This window comes from Lepisosteus platostomus, chromosome 11, assembly GCF_059453375.1.
Source record: "Lepisosteus platostomus isolate fLepPlt1 chromosome 11, fLepPlt1.hap1, whole genome shotgun sequence".
In the NCBI taxonomy this organism is placed as follows: Eukaryota; Metazoa; Chordata; class Actinopteri; order Semionotiformes; family Lepisosteidae; genus Lepisosteus; species Lepisosteus platostomus.
The window spans coordinates 104,081-126,858 of record NC_142621.1 but is presented as its reverse complement, the minus strand read 5'-3'; the positions used below and the strand labels follow the sequence as shown (position 1 = coordinate 126,858).

The 22,778-nt window shown below is 45.2% G+C and overlaps 1 protein-coding gene across 1 annotated transcript; it reads left to right on the top strand.

Moving 5' to 3' along the window:
• The first annotated feature begins 18 nt into the window (after positions 1-18).
• LOC148651673 (uncharacterized) lies at positions 19-16,900 on the top strand. Its single transcript, XM_088597627.1, has 6 exons — positions 19-4,519; positions 4,671-4,728; positions 4,814-7,176; positions 14,643-14,707; positions 15,812-15,913; positions 16,799-16,900. Exon 1 carries the CDS (start codon positions 19-21, stop codon positions 439-441), a length of 423 nt encoding a protein of 140 aa, XP_088453753.1. The 3' UTR covers positions 442-4,519; positions 4,671-4,728; positions 4,814-7,176; positions 14,643-14,707; positions 15,812-15,913; positions 16,799-16,900.
• The last annotated feature ends 5,878 nt before the right edge of the window (positions 16,901-22,778 follow it).

Sequence of the window (22,778 nt, the reverse complement as noted above, 5' to 3'; positions counted from 1 at the left end):
GGATCCGGACTTCCGGCTATGGAAAACCCGGAGTGGATCCGCCTTTCCACCGGACCCGGACTTCCGGCTACGGAAAACCCGGAGTGGATCGGCCTTCCACTGGATCCGGACTGCCGGCTACGGAAAACCCGGAGTGGATCGGCCTTCCACTGGATCCGGACTGCCGGCTACGGAAAACCCGGAGTGGATCGGCCTTCCACTGGATCCGGACTGCCGGCTACGGAAAACCCGGAGTGGATCGGCCTTCTACTGGATCCGGACTGCCGGCTGCGGAAAACCCGGAGTGGATCGGCCTTCCACTGGATCCGGACTGCCGGCTACGGAAAACCCGGAGTGGATCGGCCTTCCACTGGATCCGGACTGCCGGCTGCGGAAAACCCGGAGTGGATCGGCCTTCCACTGGATCCGGACTGTGAGCAGCTTTTGTCCAATTGGCGCTGAGATTTCAGCAGGAGGCGGGAGACAGGCTCTTGTCCAGTCACACAGCTTCAGTCCCGGGACTTTTCCGAATTCCGGCGGGCGGTGACACTTCCGAGAAATGTCCACTGGGTGGCGACAGAGATACACGAGTCCACGGAGCTGAGTCTCAAAGCGCTATCGGAAAGACTTGAAATCGGAAAGAAATACATTTGTTACATTTTAATCCCATTGAAAAGGAAGATGAAAATATCGTTTGTATTTTAAAACATTATTATACTTGCGCAACATAATTATTAAGGGAACGGTGTGAGAGGAGACCGTGTTTGAACAGTTTAAGACGGATGTAAAGACATTTTATTTCAGAATGTCTTTCTGAAATGTGTCTGTTTCTGTGTTGTAAGAACGTTGAAGCATGGACGGGCCTTATCTGCATTTACCTTGTTGAATCTTTTTTTCCATAAAATGTACATGTATTATTGCATGTACCCTGACAATACGACTGCTACGTTACGTTTTCTTGTAGTTTTTGGTCTCATAAAGAATACAAAAGACGCCATTCCGGAAGGTGTAGTGGGTTTATTAAAAGCAAATCAAAGTGTTAATAGGACTGACCTCCTTTTGGGTCCTACAACTGATTTATTCTTGGATGGCGTGGAAATAAAGGATAAGAAGTGTAACAATACTCATATTAGAAATCTTTGTAAACCCCATCTTATCCCTTCTTGTTTGTCTTTTTGGAATGCAATGTTTGAAAATATAAACTGGAAGTTAGTTTGGACAATTCCTGATAGATTTTGTATTACAAATAAAGTTAAAGAGATATCGTTTAAAATCATTCATAAGTTTTATCCAGTGAAATTAGTACTCTTTAAATTTAAGCATGAGCAGGATGATCTGTGTGTTTTTTGTCGGGCGGAAAAGGAATCTTTGGTGCATTTATTTGTTAGGTGTAGGTTTGTGAAGTTGTTTTGGACGGATTTACACAGTTTTGTTTGCAGGCAGTTAAAGGTGGTTTTTGATTGAATGATTTTGACATTTTATTGTACTGTTTAGTAGAAAATTTGGAAAAAGAGCATTTATTTATAGTCAATTTATTAATCATTCTTGGTAAATTTCACATCCATAAATCCAAATGGTCTAATAATACTCCCCTTTTTAGTTCTTTTGAGGTGGAGCTGAAACGCTATTTAAATTCTATTAAAAATGTGAGAAATAATAAATTCGGTTTATTTATTATTAATAAATAAACGGCGGTTAACTGTTTATTTTTCTGTTTGTGCTTGTCCTCTTGTACCTAATTTGATCCTCTGATTGTATTTGTATTTGTAAATTCTTTACAAATTTAATAAAAAATTCTTTAAAAAAAAGAATACAAAAGACGCGAGTCGATTACGTCAAAATGTTGTCGCACACAGAGCTTATGGGTAATGTAGTCTCTGTAGTTCACTGGGCTGCCCTCCCCATGTGTTTCGCTGATTTGATTGAACATTAGAATTAATTATATTAATACAATTTCAGCGTATTGATCGTGTCTTGTATTTCTATGTCTCTCTTATGTGTTCCCTTGTGTGTATGTTTTCTTTTATTTCACGTGTCTGCAGCGCTGGTTTATCGACCCGGCACATAAAGCAAACCCACTGTCCTCGTGTTTCTTAGCTCCCGTCTTGTTTGCAAACTTTTCTCCTGTTTATTTTACTTTGTCAATAAAACGTGGTTGCCGTGGCAACGGAGCTGTAAAAGTTGTTGCGATCAAGGGGTAAGCAAGTACCCCAGGAAACGGGACCTAAAAGATAAGTGGACCTTATCTTTATTTGCTTGTATAATGTACCCCGGTGATCTGTGATGTACTCTTGTGTGCATTGAATAGCATTTTTACTATTTGTTAAAGCAGAGAAAACACAAGGAGGTCGAATTAATCAGCAACGTGAGGTGACTCGTCAGTAAACAAACTCTCCAGCGACGTCTGGATTTCAATAACTCTCTGCCCTGCAATACGGTTTTCCAGGAGTCCGCAGTGCTTAACGAGCAGAGAGCGGAACCACAGCATCCTGGGCCGCGGCTACACACCGACCTCGGGCGACGGACCGGCTGTCGCGCTAATCACGCATCAGATCCGGTTTCGTCGCAGTTAAGTGACGTCAAATGAGCGGCGCAGGGCTTGTCCAATCACCGCCGTTGGCTGGAAAAGGCGGGATTTCCTTTTAGTTTTTGTGAGTGACACCGCTCCTAGCCAATCACCACGGACTTCCCTGTTCTTCCACGGAATTACCGCCCTCAAGTTGAGTGACTCGGCTCAGAACCAATCAGCACCGAGATTTCGGCAGGAGGGGCAGATACCGCTTTCGTCCAATCACAATTTCAATTCCGGGACTTTACCTAATTACGGCGGGCGGTGACACTTCCGAGAAATGTCCACTGGGCGGCAACAGAGATACACGAGTCTATGGCGGTGTGTCTCAAAGCGCTGTCGAAGACTTGTTGTGCAGATATTGAATTTTTTTTTCAGAAGTGTAAATATATTATACTATGTACCCCTGATGACATTATTGATTTGCTATATATACTCTTGTTTTGTGTCGTATTTATTTTTATTGCTACATGAGTTAAAAAGAACTGCACTTCTGAGAAATGTCCACTGGGCGGCGACAGAGATACACGAGTCTATGGCGGCGAATCTTAAAGCGCCTCCTTACAGATCCTCGTTGTGCAGAGATTGAAAATCAAAACAGATGGTAACTGTGACTTTTGTGACAGCAACTCTGAAAGCTAATGTAAAGAAGGAAACTAATATTGCCATTACTTTTAAAGAAGTAAAATCATGCTACATTTAAACCCATTGAAAGTAATATGAAAATATCGTTTGTATTTAAAAAAAATATTATACTTCCACGATATAATAATTAACGAAATGCTGTGAGAGGAGACCCATGTTTGAACACTTTAAAACGGATGTAAATGCGTTTGTACAGACAATTTGAAACATGTACGGACCTTATCTGCTTTTGTTTAATATTAAACAAGATTACTTGTTTGATCTTTTTGCATAACATGTACATGTATTATTGTATGTACCCCTGACTATACTCTATGTTATATGTATTCTTGTTTTATGGCATGTATTGTTGTTATAATTAAAAAGAAAAAAAACGCGAATCGATTACGTCAAAAGGAAGTCGCCCACAGGGCTTGTGGGAAATGTAGTCTCTCTAGTGCTCTATAGCGCACTACAGAACACGTGCGCAGCCCACGCGTTCCGCAGATTTGATTGAGCATCAGAATTAATTATACAATTTCAGCGTATTTATCGTGTCGCGGATTTCTATGTCTCTCTTACAAGACGGACTCGGCAGGAGCTGTTTCTTGCTCTCCGGAGTGAAGCTGCTCTGGGAAGAGACGAGCAAATCTTCAGACTCTTTGTAAATGAGACATCATGACAGCTGTGCCGACCTGCTCTTTACTGACCTGTTGAACCTGTTTGTGTAAAAAGCAGGAGTCTTGTGTACCCCTGATTGTGTTATGTGTACTCGAGTGTGTATTTTTCTTTCTGTTTTCTGTTCTGTTCTATTTCACAAGACGGACCCGGGCAGCAGCATGTGTCTGCAGGGCTCATCCTGCTTGCATATTTGCAAACTTTTCTCCTGTGTTTATTTTACTTTGTCAATAAAACGTGGTTGCCGGGGAAACGGTGCTGCAGAAGTTGTTGCGATCTGACCTCGAGGAGGTAAACAGTCGGCTTTTCAGCCTAATCTAATCAGCGAGCAAAGCAGAAACGTTAGTCTAAAAAGCGCTGGCTGGAGTATTTTGTGGACATTATGCAGAAGAAAAGGAAGAAACGGTGAGTCGCAGGCTGTCGGTAAATATCAGCGCTGGGCTCACTGCACCATGAGCGAGTCCGTCGGCGCCTCCTCCTGCAGGAGTGAGGAGTCTCCGGTCTCCGGTCGCGTCCTGATCTGCAAGTGGAGGTGAAAGGCTGAGAGACGGCGCACATGCTCTGCACATGTTCTCATGTGTCTGGTTTCCTGGAGTGCTGTCTGTGTGGAGTTTGCATGCTCTGCTCATGTTCGCAAGGGTTTCCTGCCGCTTCTGCAGTCCAGTGTTGGTGAGTCTGTCGGGTTGATTGTGTTGTGGTGTGAGTGTGCCCTAAAGGGGGTTTTAATAGTATGGGGTTTGTGTGTTCACTTGTATGCAGACCACTGGAGAGACCGGTTGTTTTTTGCCAGGCAGACTAATGGCTGCATATTCAATTCCAGCTACTGCTGTTGCCAAACCAGCAAGTGGGACAGTGTTTGAAAACCCTTTCAATGAAAGGTTTGTAGAACAGTGTTGCTATTGTTCTGTTTAATTCGAGGTCACCAAGCTTATAAATGGTCTCACAACGTTTGTCTCTTTTCAGGTTTTTCCGACCCGGAGAGTGAACAAAGAAGTGATAAGGGCCCATAACACCTAAGCTCGGCACTCTCACACTCGTCAGCCACACGAGCTTCCTCCTGGTAAAATACTGGGCAAGCCCCTTTCTGACAGGGACAGTGGAAAACCCCCTGAGGGAGATGGGCTGAGGGGAGGAATAAAACCATCTGAGCCGGAACGGAGCGCGCTCCCGATTCCCACCAGACCCGGGAGACGACACAGGCAGCACAAGGGAAGCTGCGGAGCGCGAGTTCACGGAGGCAAGGACCGATGGACGACCACGGGAGACAGTGGCATCGGAACAGAGGTACTGTACAGAGACTTTTAATACCTGAAGGCAAGGAGCGAGAAACCGGCCCGGCTAGCCGCTCCAAACTGAGGGGAATGGAATACAGTTCGCGGGAGGATTTCTAGTGGAACCTGAACGGAGTCTGGGGAAATGGGACCGGCCTCTCGTTCACTGGGGCCATCAAAGACTTTACAGGTACGAAGAAGAATCGTTCGAGTGGCCACTCTTCGGTACTTGACAGAAAAGACTGCCGTCCCTCTGGATTCATTATGACCCTTGGAAGGACCTTTTGTTGCTGCTGTTTTCGTTGTGTCTTTGGCTGATGGTGAATGTGGATAGAAAATAAAAAGGTCACTTATACGATACACATGCTTGTCGCTGGTCTTTGTGGGCATTGGTGGATCTGGGAGATCAACAGAACCTGTGGTAATGTAGAGGGGCCCTAGCATCCTGTTTGCATTGCTAGGTGCCGTAGTCAGATATGAGGCAGGAAATAATTCTTGTTTGAGGGGTCACCTCACTGTGACACGAACGTGTTGGGAAGACGCGCCAGTTCTGACGTTAGTGCGACGGGTCTGTAGGCATTAAGGCAGGTTCTTGTGTCCTTTTTTGGAACAGGAACAATAACACAAGATTTGAAGCAGTCTGGCACTGTGCACTGGGACAATGATTGCTTAAAAACGTCTGTAAAGATTGGAGCGAGTTGGCCAGCACAGTGCTGTAGTGTGGCTGGAGATACACAGTCAGGTCCTGCTGACTTTTTACAGTTTTGCTTTTTGAATAGCCTTAACACATCCTGTTCTTTGCTTCACAGGGCATTCTCAAGACTTGTTAACGGCGTCAAGTCTTCGTGAGAGATTGAGTGTGAGTGGGTGTGGCACTCCAGTTGAGTGGGGGACAATATCTCATCCCCAGGATGTGAATTATTTGGAGACTGTGAGACTGCCATGGACAAGGTCGTTGGAGATCCTTTGTGTTTCAGACCTGCTGTAAAATGTGTTATCTGGTAGAGAGTGATCAAGATGTATCTGAGGGGATTTTCTTTTGTAATTGGTAACAGTTTGGAGACCTTTCCAGACAGATAAACAGTCTTTGTTAGCAAACAGTTGTTCCAGCTGTGGACAGGAGGGGAAACAAAAGGTAGAGAACACTATTTTTAGAGAAATGGCCCTAAAGGAACAAAGCATAGTGTAGGATGCCACTAGCTTAAGTCTTAACAGCACTGCATGAGAGGAGACGCCAGTGTCTATTTGTTCTGAGGGGTCCTCAGAAAGGTTAAAAGGTTGCAAACAGATAGGAGACTGGTTATATGCCTGAAGCTTAGCTAGAGGAACATAACATTGCTGGAATGCTGAGAGGGGAGGTTATCAGAGCCTAATGTTATTGGGAAAAATGGCAACTAGGTATAGAAGATCTGATGAAAGTCTGTCCTGTGAATTGTTAAGGGTTTCATGTAATTGTGTGTCCAAGTAGTCCGGACTGCTGTGCTATGTGTTGTTTGTCTTGTGAATTTTCTGTTTTACACCTATTGTATCCATAGTGGCACGGGCCAAATCCTATTTAAAGGGTGTTGCGAGCACTGGGGTTTGTTGGGAGTGGTAAGTTAGGAGTCTGGAAATGAGAGCAAGGTGCGAGTGGATATGATAAAAAGATTGTTCCTTTATTTTGTTTCTGATACCTGGTGAAGAGACGCAGTGAGTGTTTGTGTGGCCAGCTGCGTCAACTTCAATAAAACTGGCCTTTTGGTTTGTTTGAGTGCTGACTTGCTATGGTGTATTTTTTCTCTCTGTGAACAACACGTCCTACGGCCAACACTACCCACACAGGAGGTGTGTGCGTGACAGCTCCTCAGCTGCAGCAGGAGTCCAAGTGTGCACAGATTTCTTGTTGGGGTTTGTTGTTTGAAGTTTCTGTTTGTATGTAGGAAGCAATTGTGCCATCGCGTGGTCCGAGTTATAGCACGCGACGAGAGCTCCCGAAGAGCGCCTGCCTCCTGCCCGATTCGACGTTTAAAATCATCACAGAACGAGAGGAGCCAACAGGAATGCAAGTCTCTTCTGGTGAGGAGCCTCCGACACAGCCCCCAGTACTGGGTGTGCAGAAAGAATCCTGTTCTACAGTTGTGGTGCGAAATGGCCTCCAGTCCTTGTCAAATGCTGGGTTTCTCTGGACTGCAGTCCCCTCCGCATTTGGATGATTGTGATTGGTGTTGCTGCAGCTGTGCTGTCCTGAGACTGACTGGTGTCAAGACCAGCTGTACTCTGGGATCAGCAGGGCCTAGTGGTGGTATGAATTGTGGCCTCTATTTCTCAGGTGTAACAAGTGTTTGATTACTCTGTTCTGTATGTTTATCAATAGTGGGTACTGGCCTAATTCAGCCCTGCACTCGCTGTTAGCTGTTTTTCTCTGCGCAAGGAGGATGTTTCTACAGATTGATTAGAGTTTCTACAGAGTGTACTCCTGGTCTGTGAGGGGACCCCACATTTCACTGCCGTATAGGGCAATGGGTTGGATTACACTTTCAGATATTTGGAGCCAAATTCTTGTTGGTGGGTTGACATTGAAGAGCCTCCTTCTTATTGCGTAGAAAGCCCTGAGTGCCTTCTCCCTCAGTGCCTTCACTGCCAGGTCAAAACTCCCAGAAGAGCTGATGGTGAGACCGAGATATGTGTAGCTGGATGTGTGCTCCAATGTGTTGTTGTTCAGTGTGAATTTGTACCTGTTTCCCTGAGGTCTGGCTTTCTCCTGGAAAACCATAACTCTGGTCTTGTCCAGATTGACTTGCAGTGCCCAGGTGTGACAGTCCTGCTCCAGCAGTGCCAGGCTCTGCTGTTCTGGGTCCAGATGGGCTGGCAGTGCCCAGGTCTGACAGTCCTGCTCCAGCAGTGCCAGGCTCTGCTGTTCTGGGTCCAGATGGGCTGGCAGTGCCCAGGTCTGACAGTCCTGCTCCAGCAGTGCCAGGCTCTGCTGTTCTGGGTCCAGATGGGCTGGCAGTGCCCAGGTCTGACAGTCCTGCTCCAGCAGTGCCAGGCTCTGCTGTTCTGGGTCCAGATGAGCTGGCAGTGCCCAGGTCTGACAGTCCTGCTCCAGCAGTGCCAGGCTCTGCTGTTCTGGGTCCAGATTGACTGGCAGTGCCCAGGTCTGACAGTCCTGCTCCAGCAGTGCCAGGCTCTGCTGTTCTGGGTCCAGATGGGCTGGCAGTGTCCAGGTCTAACACTCCTGCTCCAGCGGTGCCAGGCTCTTCTGTTCTGGGTCCAGATGGGCTGGTAGTGCCCAAGTCTGACAGTCCTGCCCCAGTAGTGCCAGGCTCTGCTGTTCTGGGTCCAGTTGGACTGGCAGTGCCCAGGTGTGAAAGTCCTGCTCCAGCAGTGCCAGGCTCTGCTGTTCTGGGTCCAGATGGGCTGGCAGTGACCAGGTCTGACAGTGCTGCTCCAGTAGTGCCAGGCTCTGCTGTTCTGTGTCCAGATGGGCCATCAGAGCCCAGGTGTGAATGTGATGGGATGTGTGGCGGTTTGGTAGGAAGCCAGTCTGACTCTAATGCAGGACATTGTGCTCAGTAAGGAGGGCCGGTTATCAGATATTCAAGATACGACAGAGTTCCTTCCCCAGGTTACTGTTCACACTGAAGCTCCGGTACCTGTTGGGGCCGAGTCTGTCTCCATTCTTACAGACGGGCGTGATCAGTCCTTGATTCCAGGCCTCAGGGAAACAGCCGGCCGTCAGGACGAGGTTGAGGAGTTTGAGCAGGCTTTGCTGCAGGTCTGAGCTGCAGTTGGGTCAAGCGTTGTTGACTGTGTCTTGGCTACAGGCCTTTTGTGGTCTGAGAGTTGTCTGTTTGTGTATGTGCCTATCTTCTTTAGGGTGTGCATGTAGTGTCTAACCATCTCACAGTATCTGAGGCGCAGTTCAGAGTGGTGTGGTGTTGTTTTAGTTCTGGTAGTTCTCTTCAGTTGTTTCTGCACTCTGTATCAAACCATTTGATATTGTTTCTGAGTGTGTTTCATATGAATGTAGTCATTTTGATTTTAAGGCTAGTTTCTCAAAAACATGGTTTAAATTTATGAACGATTTGTTGGTTTGATACAGAGCGTTTTGAAATGTAAGGGATCAAGTAATGGGTTTATTTGCTGCTGAAAAGAGAAGAAAGAAAAAAAAGAAATGAGACAATTAGCTTGTAATGAGTTTATAACAACAGTAATTAGATTCCTGCAAGCACTCTTTTCATTGTCCAACAACTGAAAGCTTTTAGGTATAAAGGAAGGGTCCTCTAATATTTGATGTGTGAGATTGTCGTTCTATTGGAGATGTTAGTGAGTCTGAGGATTTGTGTTAATATGACAATACTGCTACTACTATTAATAATACAGCATGGCAAGACTTCTTTCAGTCATTTCCCACCCCTCCACCTCAGTGAATCACACATGTTAAACTTCCATCTCGTGTTCCAGATCAGACATGAGCAATCCTATATTACAAATACTTACCACCAGACAATTTAACCAGACAATAATTTAAGCAATTATTAATTCAACAGAAGCAGCAGGACGAGTAAAGTGCCCCTCTGATGGCCGGTCAGTGGAATTAAACTGGAAATTTTCTTAGAAATGATTATTTTTACAACAATGTGCCAATGGCGCCGCTTGGTGGTCATTCAGCAAAATTTCACCGAAAGTTTTTTTTAATTAAAATACCGTTAGTAATGTTCGTATTAATAAGTTATTTTAATTTTAAAAATATTTAAGCATTTTCAACAGCAAAGAATACATTGCATTGCAAACAAGAGTAATGAATGAATGTATTGTACAATACAAAATAAATACAATAAACCAAAAATTAAAATGACATTCAAAAGGCGCGAGTAAATGACGTCAGAAGGAAGTCGCCCACAGGGCGTATGGGTAATGTAGTTTCTGTAGTTCTCTGGCCCGCACTGCCCACGTGTTTCGGTGATTTGATTGAACATCAGAATTAATTATATTGTACCATTTCAGGGTGTTTATCGTGTCATGGATTTCTATGACTGTCTTATGGGTTCTCTTGTGTGTCATGTTTATTTTAGTGGGTGGCAGTGCTGGGGCCCTGAACTGTAATCATTCGTGTTTAGTATTTGTTACTGTGACCCTCCTGGGAGGAGGGGACCTTTGTAAGATTCCTGTCCTGGCAAGCAGCAGGTGAGAGTTTGCTGTCCGACTCAATTACACCTCCGCTACCTCATTTCACCTCTTTCACCAGCCTGTAAAGGGGGTTGTGATAGTATGGGGTCTTTCTCTTTAACAACCTCAAACCGCAGGAAAGAAATGCTTCATTTATAAGATTGAAATATAACCAGAAAGTATAAAAATAGCTATGTGTGTGTATCATGTCAGAAATATTTGTTTTTATTTTAAAAGAATTTAGAAGAGAAATATGATTAATAAGGCAGTAGAATCCATTTAAACTGTCATTTTCCTGTTTAGGTTGGAAAGTTTAATTTGATCAAGTCCACTTGAGTGCCTAAGCAACTGTTTGGGTAGTTTGGCTGGTGTGGTGGTGCTCTCCAAATACCTGATCCAAACGGACAGAGAGACAAAGTGAGAAAGAAAAGGTGTAAATAACAGACATATCATATGCAGAATACAGTAATGTGCTGTTCAGCACAGTGACCTAGAGTGAAGATGGAAATCAGTCATTCTAGTGCTCTCAATGGTTTTCCATTACAAATGGACCAGGGCTTCCTGAGACACAGGCAGTTGGAGTTATATAGAGTTAGAGGTTGTTTTCACGGCACCAGCCGACTAAAGCAGAGACCTCCTTCCACTCCAGATTTTTTTTTTATTTGGGTGGGATCATCTGGAGTCTTGATTCCTTTCACGGAGTCAGCAGTAGATACACAGCTGTTAGCATAGGAGGAGTACAGAAGAGGTGACAGCAGTGCTGGGGACCCTGGTATCTCTTCCACTGAGGACCCTCTGGCACAACCAGAGGTGTGAAATTGAAATTGTTTGGAAGGAATGGGAAGCTAAAGGCAGAGTCACAATCTCCGATTCATGTAATCAAAACAGTAAGTTCTTTCCTCAGGCAGCTTCGTTAGAACATTTTAAATAGATGTAAAAGTGTATTTACAGACTATATCAGCCCTTATCTTTATTAACCTGGTTTAATCTTTTTTTCAGAAGTGTAAATATATTATACTATGTACCCCTGATGGTATTATTGATGTGCTATAAATATACTCTTGTTTGTATTGTATCTATTTTTATTGCTACAATAAAAAGTTAAAAAACTGCACTTTCGAGAAATGTCCACTGGGCGGCGACAGAGATACACGAGTCTATGGCGGCGAGTCCAATAGCGCCTCCGTACAGATCCTCGTTGTGCAGAGATTGAAAATATAGATGATAACTGTGACGTTTGTGACAGCAACTCTGAAAGATAACGTAAAGAAGGAAACTAATATTGACATTTCTTTTAAAGAAGTTAAATAATACTACATTTTAAACCTATTGAAAGTAATATGAAAATATCGTTTGTATTTTAAAAAATATGATACTTCCACGATATAATAATTAACGAAATGCTGTGAGAGGAGACCCGTGTTTAAACACTTTAAAACGGATGTAAATGCGTCTGTACAGACAATTTGAAACATGTACGGACCTTATCTGCTTTTGTTTGCTATTAAACAAGATTACTTGTTTAATCTTTTTCCATAACATGTACATGTATTATCGTATGTGCCCCTGACTATACTCTGTGTTATATGTATTCTTGTTTTTATGGCATGTATTGTTGTTATAATTATAAATAAAAAGACGCGACTCGATTACGTCAAAAGGAAGTCGCCACAGGGCTTGTGGGAAATGTAGTCTCTATAGTGCTCTGGACTGCGCTCCACACGTGTTCCGCAGATTTGATTGAGCATCAGAATTAATTATACAATGTCAGTGTATTTACCGTGTCGCGGATTTCTATGTCTGTCTTACAAGACGGACTCGGCAGGAGCTGTTTCTTGCTCTCCGGAGTGAAGCTGCTCTGGGAAGAGACGAGCAAATCTTCAGACTCTTTGTAAATGAGACATCGCTGTGCCGACCTGCTCTTGATTGACCTGTTGAACCTGTTTGTGTAAAAAGCAGGAGTCTTGTGTACCCCTGATTGTGTTATGTGCACTCTAGTGTGTTTGCAGCGCTCGTCCTGCCTGGTTTATCAACTCGACACAGAAACAGAACCCACTGCCGTCGTGTCTGTGGGTTTCTGAGCTCTCTTGTCTTGTTTGCAAACTTTTCTCCTGTGTTTATTTTACTTTGTTAAAGAAAACGTGGTTGCCGGGGCAACGGAGCTGCAGTAGTTGTTGCCGGAGCGGGTCTGACCTCCAGCAGGTCAACAGGCGGCTTTTTTAATGTAATCTAAAAAGCGCTGGCTGGAGTATTTTGTGGAAGAAACGGTGACTCGCAGGCTGTGGGACAGGACTATCAGGGACAAATCAGCGCTGGACACCATCCTCACACCGCTGGGCTCACTGCACCATGAGCGAGTCCGTCGGCGCCTCCTCCTGCTGGGGTGTGTTACCTGGGCTGCTGTCTGTGTGGAGTCTGCATGCTCTGCCTGTGTTCTTATGGGTCCTGTTCATGGGGTGCTGTCTGTGTGGAGTCTGCATGCTCTGCCCCTGTTCTCATGGGTCTGGTTTCCTGGGGTGCTGTCTGTGTGGAGTCTGCATGCTCTGCCCCTGTTCTCATGGGTCTGGTTTGCTGGGGTGCTGTCTGTGTGAAGTCTGCATGCTCTGCCCCTGTTCTCATGGGTCTGGTTTCCTGGGGTGCTGTCTGTATGGAGTCTGCATGCTCTGCCCCTGTTCTCATGGGTTCAGTTTCCTGGGGTGCTGTCTGTGTGGAGTCAGCATGCTCTGCCCCTGTTCTCATGGGTCCTGTTCCTGGGGTGCTGTCTGTCTGGAGTCTGCATGCTCTGCCCCGGTTCTCATGGGTCCTGTTCCTGGGGTGCTGTCTGTGTGGAGTCTGCATGCTCTGCCCCTGTTCTCATGGGTCTGGTTCCTGGGGTGCTGTCTGTGTGGAGTCTGCATGCTCTGCCCCGTTGTCATGGGTCTGGGTTCCTGGGGTGCTGTCTGTGTGGAGTCTGAATGCTCTTCCCCTGTTCTTATGGGTTCAGTTTCCTGGGGTACTGTCTGTGTGGAGTCTGCATGCTCTGCCCCTGTTCTCATGGGTCTGGTGTCCTGGGGTGCTGTCTGTGTGGAGTCTGCATGCTCTGCCCCTGTTCTCATGGGTCTGGTGTCCTGGGGTGCTGTCTGTGTGGAGTCTGCATGCTCTGCCCCTGTTCTCATGGGTCTGGTTCCTGGGGTGCTGTCTGTGTGGAGTCTGCATGCTCTGCCCCGTTGTCATGGGTCTGGTTTCCTGGGGTGCTGTCTGTGTGGAGTCTGCATGCTCTTCCCCTGTTCTCATGGGTTCAGTTTCCTGGGGTACTGTCTGTGTGGAGTCTGCATGCTCTTCCCCTGTTCTTATGGGTTCAGTTTCCTGGGGTACTGTCTGTGTGGAGTCTGCATGCTCTGCCCCTGTTCTCATGGGTCTGGTGTCCGGGGCTGCTGTCTGTGTGGAGTCTGCATGCTCTGCCCCTGTTCTCATGGGTCTGGTTCCTGGGGTGCTGTCTGTGTGGAGTCTGCATGCTCTTCCCCTGTTCTCATGGGTTCAGTTTCCTGGGGTACTGTCTGTGTGGAGTCTGCATGCTCTGCCCCTGTTCTCATGGGTCTGGTTCCTGGGGTACTGTCTGTGTGGAGTCTGCATGCTCTGCCCCTGTTCTCATGGGTCTGGTTTCCTGGGGTGCTGTCTGTGTGGAGTCTGCATGCTCTGCCCCTGTTCTCATGGGTCTGGTTTCCTGGGGTGCTGTCTGTGTGGATACCTGGCGAAGAGACGCAGTGAGTGTTTGTGTGGCCAGCTGCGTCAACTTCAATTAAACTGGCCTTTTGGTTTGTTTGAGTGCTGACTTGCTATGGTGTATTTTTTCTCTCTCTGAACAACACGTCCTACGGCCAACACTACCGACACAGGAGGTGTGTGCGTGACAGCTCCTCAGTTGCAGCAGGAGTCCAAGTGTGAACAGATTTCTTGTTGGGTTTTGTTGTTTGAAGTTTCTGTTTGTATGTAGGAAGCAATTGTGCCATCGCGTGGTCCGAGTTATAGCACGGGACGAGAGCTCCCGAAGAGCGCCTGCCTCCTGCCCGATTCGACGTCTAAAATCATCCCAGAACAGTGAGGAGCCTCTGGCACAGCCCCCAGTACTGGGTGTGCAGAAAGAATCCTATTGTACAGTTTTGGTGTGAAATGGCCTCCAGTTCTTGTAACATGATGGGTTTCTCTGGACTGCAGTCCCAGTGCACTCCGCTTTGGATTTGCAGTGGTGTTTTCTACAATGGAAAACCCTTTGTTTGTACAGAATGGAAATGGCAGTCTGCATGTTTTAATAATCTAATGTGATCATGTACTACAGCTTAAACACTGAGCCAGGTGACGTTTGATTCTAAAAGATTTCTCTATCATTTCAGCAGCGCCTTGTCTGCGGCAGCCCGGCAGCTCCTCCTCCCTTCCAGCTGAGACTCTTCCCTCTCCAGAGGTGGGTTAGTGCTCTCAGGTCATCTTCTCTCACACAGCTGCGGGGCAGAAACGCTACTTCCACTGGGCAGAGAGCAGACGGGCAGTGGGAACGGCAGCCCTGTGTTTGGGGATCAGGGGTGCTTTCAGAGCCAAAGCAACTGGCTGGGTTATGAACTTTATGGTGTGATCCAAATAAGACATAAAAAGACAGAGAATGAGAAAGAAATAGTATTGCATGTATCTAATCAAAATAGTCTCTTTCAGACAAAACAAATATTGAACAAAAACTTAGTTGCAACACACTGCACTACACTTTCTTCTAGGCTGACATTACCGATAGTTTGTGCTGTCTTCCTTTCAGTCTGCAGGGTGTGCATCTTTTTCCTCAGCTTCCTACACGAGGAATCAGTTTCTCCTGCCCTGGTTTCACTCCTTTATATCTCACAATCTTCTGCAGCTCCTGGAGGCTGACGACATGTTTGCTATTTCTGAAAAATTGCTGACTGGCTCATCAGCACAATTGCTGATTCAAAATCCTTTACTCACATGTTGCCTTAGCCTCTGTATCACAGAGATGTGTGCTTTTCTGGGTTGGATAGATCGATAGTGTGCTTTTGCTCAGTTGCTCTGCTCAATGCGTGCTCTTTTAACTCCGGCTGGGTACGAGCACCTCACTCTCCACACGGCTTTCCAAGGCTCTGTCATCGTGTGTGAGGATGTTGTGTAGCTCGTGAAACAGTTCCCCCATTTGAGCCCTGGATTTACTGGGTACTTGAATACCTGAATCTTGCCGTCAGTCCTGATCACCTTGTTTTTGTTCTGCAAGGACAAGGCACCTCCCCAGCACTGAACACAAACTGATACTGGCGGGTTGATTGTGTTGTGGAAAAATGGGCTGTGGTCTGAGTTTGTGTCTGTGGGGGTGAGGTGTCCCCTGCAGCGCGAACAAACATGCAGACTCCACACAGACAGCACCCCTGGAATCAAACCCAGGGCCCCGGTGCTATGAGGCAGCGATGCTAACCACTGTGCCGCAGTGTTGCCCCCTTTGAAAATGTCTGACTTCCGTTTAATTTGAGGTCACAAGCTTATAAATGGTCTCACAACGTTTGTCTCATCTCAGGTTTCTCTGACCAGTCCCAAGGACCTGTAGTCACTGACAGCTTCTGCAGTCTGACGGTTCATTTCAGTAGGCTGGAGGGATGGCGCAATTATCCTCAAATCAGTGAGTATTGTTTTGCTCTTGTAACATGAAACATCAAAGAGAAGTCAACAGACTATTCCGTGAAACTGTTCAGACTGGCCCGTGGTGATTTTCTGGGTCCTTTAGTAAGCTGACCGGGACTGTGTCATCGACGCACTTTGTGAGAAGTCAGTCTATGTGTTTGCTCTTGTGATCATTCGTGAACGAGTGTAAGAGAGGGAGAAGATTCGGCCCTGGAGTGATCCAGTTTTCTATTTAACAACCTCAAACTGCAGGAGAGAAATGCTTCATTTCTAAGATGGAAATATAATCAGAAAGTATAACTAGCCATTTGTGTATATCATGTCAAAAAATGTTTTATATATAAAAATAATTTAGGAGAGACATTTGCTTAATAAGGCAGTAGAATAAATGTTGTGATGCTGGTGTGATGGTGCTCTCCAACAAACTGATACAAATGGACAGAGAGACAAAGTGAGAAAGAAAATGTATACATAACAGACATATATGCAGAATACAATACAGTGCTGTAAAGTACAGTACCCTAGAGTGAAGATGGAAATCATTCATTCTGGTGCAGAAGAAGTGAATCTGCTCTCAATGGTTTTCCTGTACAAATGGAACACGTTGTGAATTCTACATAATTCACAGGAAACAAAATAAACAACTCATTCACTCCCCTGCTGTCCGTGACCCAGAGCTCAGTAATCATTTCACTACTGAAGATCATGCAGTTTTTAATGCTTTTCATTTTAACATCCTACTTGTTAATATTTCCTCTTAGATGAGAATATTCTCTTCGGCGTGTCTTTACAACTCTTCTCTTATTGCTCCTCTTGTCAGTAACCCGGTGTGAAAGCTCTCTCTGTCGGAATCAATGTCTTACCTCTCCGTCTTGTGTTTCAGGTCTCCTCTGGCTGCTGACCCTGCCGTCAGGACAGAACACATCCCGCACTGACCACACTGCTGGGTTTACTGTACGTGACAATAAAGAGCTTGAGCAACACATCTAATGTGATCTCTGCACGCTTCCCGAGGAGCAGAGATGATAAGGTCTGTGTCCGTTCCCGAGTCTTTGCGAGAGGCCTGTTTAGTCCGTCACTGAGATGATTTTAGATGCCTGTGAGTCGTGCCCACTGAAAAATGAAATAGTGCAGCACAATGAGACTTCAAGCAAAGATCTCATTAGCCCCTTCTGTGAATTGGTGTCTCGCAAGAGATCTTCCATCTCTTTGAAAGTTTCACAGCTTTGACCTCTAGATTAGAAATGACACCAATTGCACATGGGTCCAGCAACGCTCTATATAGTGCACATCACCATCGGGATGAAAAACAAAAATCCCCAGTGGGAGTCCAGTCTTTCCCTGCTACGCAAATTGCTTTTCGTTAGGTGAGGTCGCAAGTTCTTATTGGAGAATGTTGTACAGTTTCTTAATGCAATAGGGCGAGTAAGACTGAAGTTCCCCCCGTGTTGGCCGATCAGTGGAACGAAACTGAAAAAAGCTCCTTGAAACTGTGATTCATACACTTATACACTGGCTCAGCATGGTGCTCACCTTGGGTGTCTGCTGAAATTTGATTTTTTTTCAGGAGCACTGTGACCCAGAGAAGATCATTCAGTTTTTAATGCTTTTCATTTTAACATCCTACTTGTTAGTATTTCCTCTTAGGTGAGAATACTCTGGTACTTTTCTGGGTCTTAGTTGAGTGAGCTTTATTAGAATAATTGAACAATACTTTCACCTCCACATGACACTCATAGATTTTTCAAGGGTTAAATATGGGAGCTACGTTTCTTACATGTTTCCTTTTGTAAGTTGATTCACAAAGCTTTCACCGCCTCCACTCCAGTGAATCACTTTGTTTAGCAAGTGATCAGGTGGAACAGTTTAATTTCTTCCTGCAAATAATGCCATTTCCTTTTTCATCCCATTCAAGTCTCCGTCCTAGTTAAAGTCACTGTGATGTAGAACGGCAGTGGTCCAGTTGAAAGGTTCAAGGTTTCACTGTGTTTTAGAGTGCAGATAAAGAAGATAATAGGAGAGGAAACTGGAAAAGCCGTGACTCTGTCATTCCATTCAATTCAATTTATTTTCATATAGCGCCTTTCACAACAAGGTTGCCCCAAGGCGCTTAACAATGCAGGTAAATATACATTTTGTGAATACAGAACTGAAGACAATGGAGGAAAGGAACCAAAGACTCCTCAGTAAGGAGAATAAAATCCTCTAGGGGTCCAAGGTCAACTGGCTGCCCAACCCCTTTGGGCATGCTAACATTATATCATTAAAAAAAAAGAAAGAAATGAATGCGGGTATTAATCCATCCATCCATCACGTCGTCTGTATGTCAGTACCCCATGCAGGTCTCTGCAGACCAGCAGAATCCTCCTAAACGACAGCTGTATCCATGATGCCCCTCTTGGATCCATGGCACTGATGCAGCATTCGACTCACATGGTGCCCAGCCCATGACAGACAGGCCTCTGAAACTATGCTGTGTACAGTATTTCTCCTCTGCAGCATCCCTGCGAGGCACGACAGGTGCCTGACCTCTGAGAGCCTTGTAAGTAAGTAGAAGGAGTTTGAAGTCCGCCCTGTACCTGAGAGGAAGCCAATGAAGAGAGAGAAGTATGGGAGTTATGTGGTCATTCTTTCTGCTCCAAGTAACAATGCTAGCTGCTGCATTCTGTAAGTATTCAAACTCTTTGCTGTGACAAATCTAACGTACTTTAGGCAGACAAAACGACCTTAAAAAGCCACATGATTTTTAAGTAGTCTGTCTGTGTGAAGTAACAGTGGTTCACATTATTTCAGAACGTATACTCCCGTCTCTGTAACTTTCCTCAGTCAGCTAGTGAACATTCTGTATTTACACCACGAATGCACTACTTTGTCTCGCGCGCGGTCACACTGGCCGTCCACAGGCACGGGCAGGAGCAGGGAACACGAGGCCGCTCTGTAGTGCCCCTGTGGCTCTCCAGCAGAGGGGAGCACTTTGCTCAACAGCCCTGTGCCGAAGGACCCAGTGATAAAGCTGAAAATCTGGCAAGTCCCCCAGTCTCCCTGGGGCGCTGAAGAGGATTTCATCTGATGCTGAGGTTCCTGTAACTCAACACAAAATTGAACACGGCGAGTTATGAGTTTGTGCACGCAGTGTGACGTCCACTGTCTATTCAAATCTACTCTGCAAGTTTTACAATACTTTTTCATACACCGTCTCCTGGTTATTGTTTTGTGAGTGCTTGAACTGTTTCTCAGTAGAAATAAGACCGATAACTCACTGCTTCAGGATGCACACTATCGTCGATGAAACCTGTGGTGTAAGCAAGCGAAAAGAGACAGATCCTTCTAAAACACAGAGGCCATCGGGAGGGCAGAAACACTCTGCAACAGGTAGGAGCTGTGGAGCCGTGATTCCCCCGAGCCAGAGCCCTCGTCCTCCCTCGACAGCGAACTGAGCTCCAGCGACTGGAGCAGCTACCTGCCGTCGTGGGACCTCCTGCAGATTGGGAACGGGTAAGGCAATTCGACACGAGCCCACTCCTCTTCCCACTGCTTACACCCCTATAACAAATAGTTTCAGGGTATTCAAGTACAGGATAAAGAGATTACAGGTGTTCCCAATTGGCTGAGGATACAACTCTCTCTCTCTCTGAGAAAGCACACAGAGGTGGACAAAGCAATTAAATGCGTTTACAAGTCATTTCCTCTGTATCTGGTCTTTCTTTACATATCAGAAAAGTGAACTGGTGGCTGTTGGAAAGTGTCTGCTCCGTACGTAATATACATGTAAAAGATGTGATTAAATATCTTGGTATTAAGATTTTCAAAAAGGTGATTTTGTGATTTGTGATTTGATGTTCTCTACCTTAGTAAAATAAAAAAAAACTTTATTCATGGTTGTTATTTGTCAAACACGGGCAGAAGGAGGCCTAAATGCTACAGGGTTTAGAGCATCTAATACCGATACCAACAGAGTATTATTTACAAAATTAAGCAAAGTAGGTGGTGTATGTTTCCCTAAATTAATCATTCAGGAACTAGCGGGTATAGACTTTTTACTTGAATGTCATTTGGATGCTGGAAACCCCCCTGAAACTTGCCAGCTTCCATGAAGAAGTTCTCCTCACGTGGTCTCTTATAGATAAACATACCTCCCATAGATACATCATCTAGAATACAGAGAAAAAATAAAACTGTGCTTTGAAAACTGGGTTTAAAATAGTATAAGCGGGGTCAACAAATTAACTGGTGTGGATGATGAAATGTAGAATCAAGCAGATTTTATGAATAGATATAATGTTTGTAATAAGTCTGATAACAATCAGTCGTAACCAGAGCTACTCCTAGAGAGGTATTGATGCTTTTAAGAAACTAACAGTATACCATCAGAAACTATGGAAGAATTTACAACCTTTATTAGACTACAAGGAAAACAATTTAGTTATACTTGTACTAATAAATACTTCAGATCCTTCTCGCAATCTCACAATATCTCGTCAAACTATTTTGGAGCACCTCTTTGGGGAAAGTGAGTGGAATCAAACATGACTATTGTCAAACAGATTTTGTATGAATAATAAGGTTAAGGCGTCAGTACAAAATTGTACATTGAATCGACCCGGTAAAGATACACAGTGTGCATAGATTTAAAAGTAATATAGATGATAATTGTCTTTCTCAAAGCAGCCCAGAAACCTTACGTTTGTTTTTGTTTTGTTCTGTTGTTAAAACACTCTGAACAGATCGGCAAAATGGTGTAAAGAAGGCTTCTAATTCTGACATTTCCTGTAGACAAATTGATGTTATTTTACTGCTCAATACTGCTGAACCGAATCTAAAATATAATGTATCATTGGCTTAATCATTATACTTGCTCGTTATTAGATGTATAAATAGCCTAAAGATGAGAAATAATCGAAAATTGAATAATTAGACCGTATGTCGTAGTAGCAGATTGTACTTCTCGCCTAACTGATGTGGTCGAGCAGCACCACAATCGCCATACAATCCGTCCGTTCTCATGCTCTGACTTTCAGGTTGGGCAGTGGAATGGATTCCAGGGCAAACTCGTTCTTGTTTGATTATCCGTGTGAAATCTCGCCCAATATAACGGGTAAGCTCATGCACTGAAATGATGCGCTTCCAAATTGAAGCGACACGCATTTGAATAATTCAAAATACACACGAGGGAACGTCTCCAAACCATGTCTAAGTATCACAACATGAAAGCTGTGCGTACCTTATCTTTATTTGCCTGTATAATGTACTCCGGTGATCTGTAACGTAGTCTTGCGTGCATCGTAAAGGATCCGGACTTCCGGCTACGGAAAACCCGGAGTGGATCAGCCTTTCCACCGGACCCGGACTTCCGGCTACGGAAAACCCGGAGTGGATCGGCCTTTCCACCGGACCCGGACTTCCGGCTACGGAAAACCCGGAGTGGCTCGGCCTTCCACCGGATCCGGACTGCCGGCTACGGAAAACCCGGAGTGGATCGGCCTTTCCACCGGACCCGGACTTCCGGCTACGGAAAACCCGGAGTGGATCCCCCTTTCCACCGGACCCGGACTTCCGGCTACGGAAAACCCGGAGTGGATCGGCCTTCCACTGGATCCGGACTGCCGGCTACGGAAAACCCGGAGTGGATCGGCCTTCCACTGGATCCGGACTGCCGGCTACGGAAAACCCGGAGTGGATCGGCCTTCCACTGGATCCGGACTGCCGGCTACGGAAAACCCGGAGTGGATCGGCCTTCCACTGGATCCGGACTGCCGGCTACGGAAAACCCGGAGTGGATCGGCCTTCCACTGGATCCGGACTGCCGGCTACGGAAAACCCGGAGTGGATCGGCCTTCCACTGGATCCGGACTGCCGGCTACGGAAAACCCGGAGTGGATCGGCCTTCCACTGGATCCGGACTGTGAGCAGCTTTTGTCCAATTGGCGCTGAGATTTCAGCAGGAGGCGGGAGACAGGCTCTTGTCCAGTCACACAGCTTCAGTCCCGGGACTTTTCCGAATTCCGGCGGGCGGTGACACTTCCGAGAAATGTCCACTGGGTGGCGACAGAGATACACGAGTCCACGGAGCTGAGTCTCAAAGCGCTATCGGAAAGACTTGAAATCGGAAAGAAATACATTTGTTACATTTTAATCCCATTGAAAAGGAAGATGAAAATATCGTTTGTATTTTTAAACATTATTATACTTGCGCAACATAATTATTAAGGGAACGGTGTGAGAGGAGACCGTGTTTGAACAGTTTAAGACGGATGTAAAGACATTTTATTTCAGAATGTCTTTCTGAAATGTGTCTGTTTCTGTGTTGTAAGAACGTTGAAGCATGGACGGGCCTTATCTGCATTTACCTTGTTGAATCTTTTTTTCCATAAAATGTACATGTATTATTGCATGTACCCTGACAATACGACTGCTACGTTACGTTTTCTTGTAGTTTTTGGTCTCATAAAGAATACAAAAGACGCCATTCCGGAAGGTGTAGTGGGTTTATTAAAAGCAAATCAAAGTGTTAATAGGACTGACCTCCTTTTGGGTCCTACAACTGATTTATTCTTGGATGGCGTGGAAATAAAGGATAAGAAGTGTAACAATACTCATATTAGAAATCTTTGTAAACCCCATCTTATCCCTTCTTGTTTGTCTTTTTGGAATGCAATGTTTGAAAATATAAACTGGAAGTTAGTTTGGACAATTCCTGATAGATTTTGTATTACAAATAAAGTTAAAGAGATATCGTTTAAAATCATTCATAAGTTTTATCCAGTGAAATTAGTACTCTTTAAATTTAAGCATGAGCAGGATGATCTGTGTGTTTTTTGTCGGGCGGAAAAGGAATCTTTGGTGCATTTATTTGTTAGGTGTAG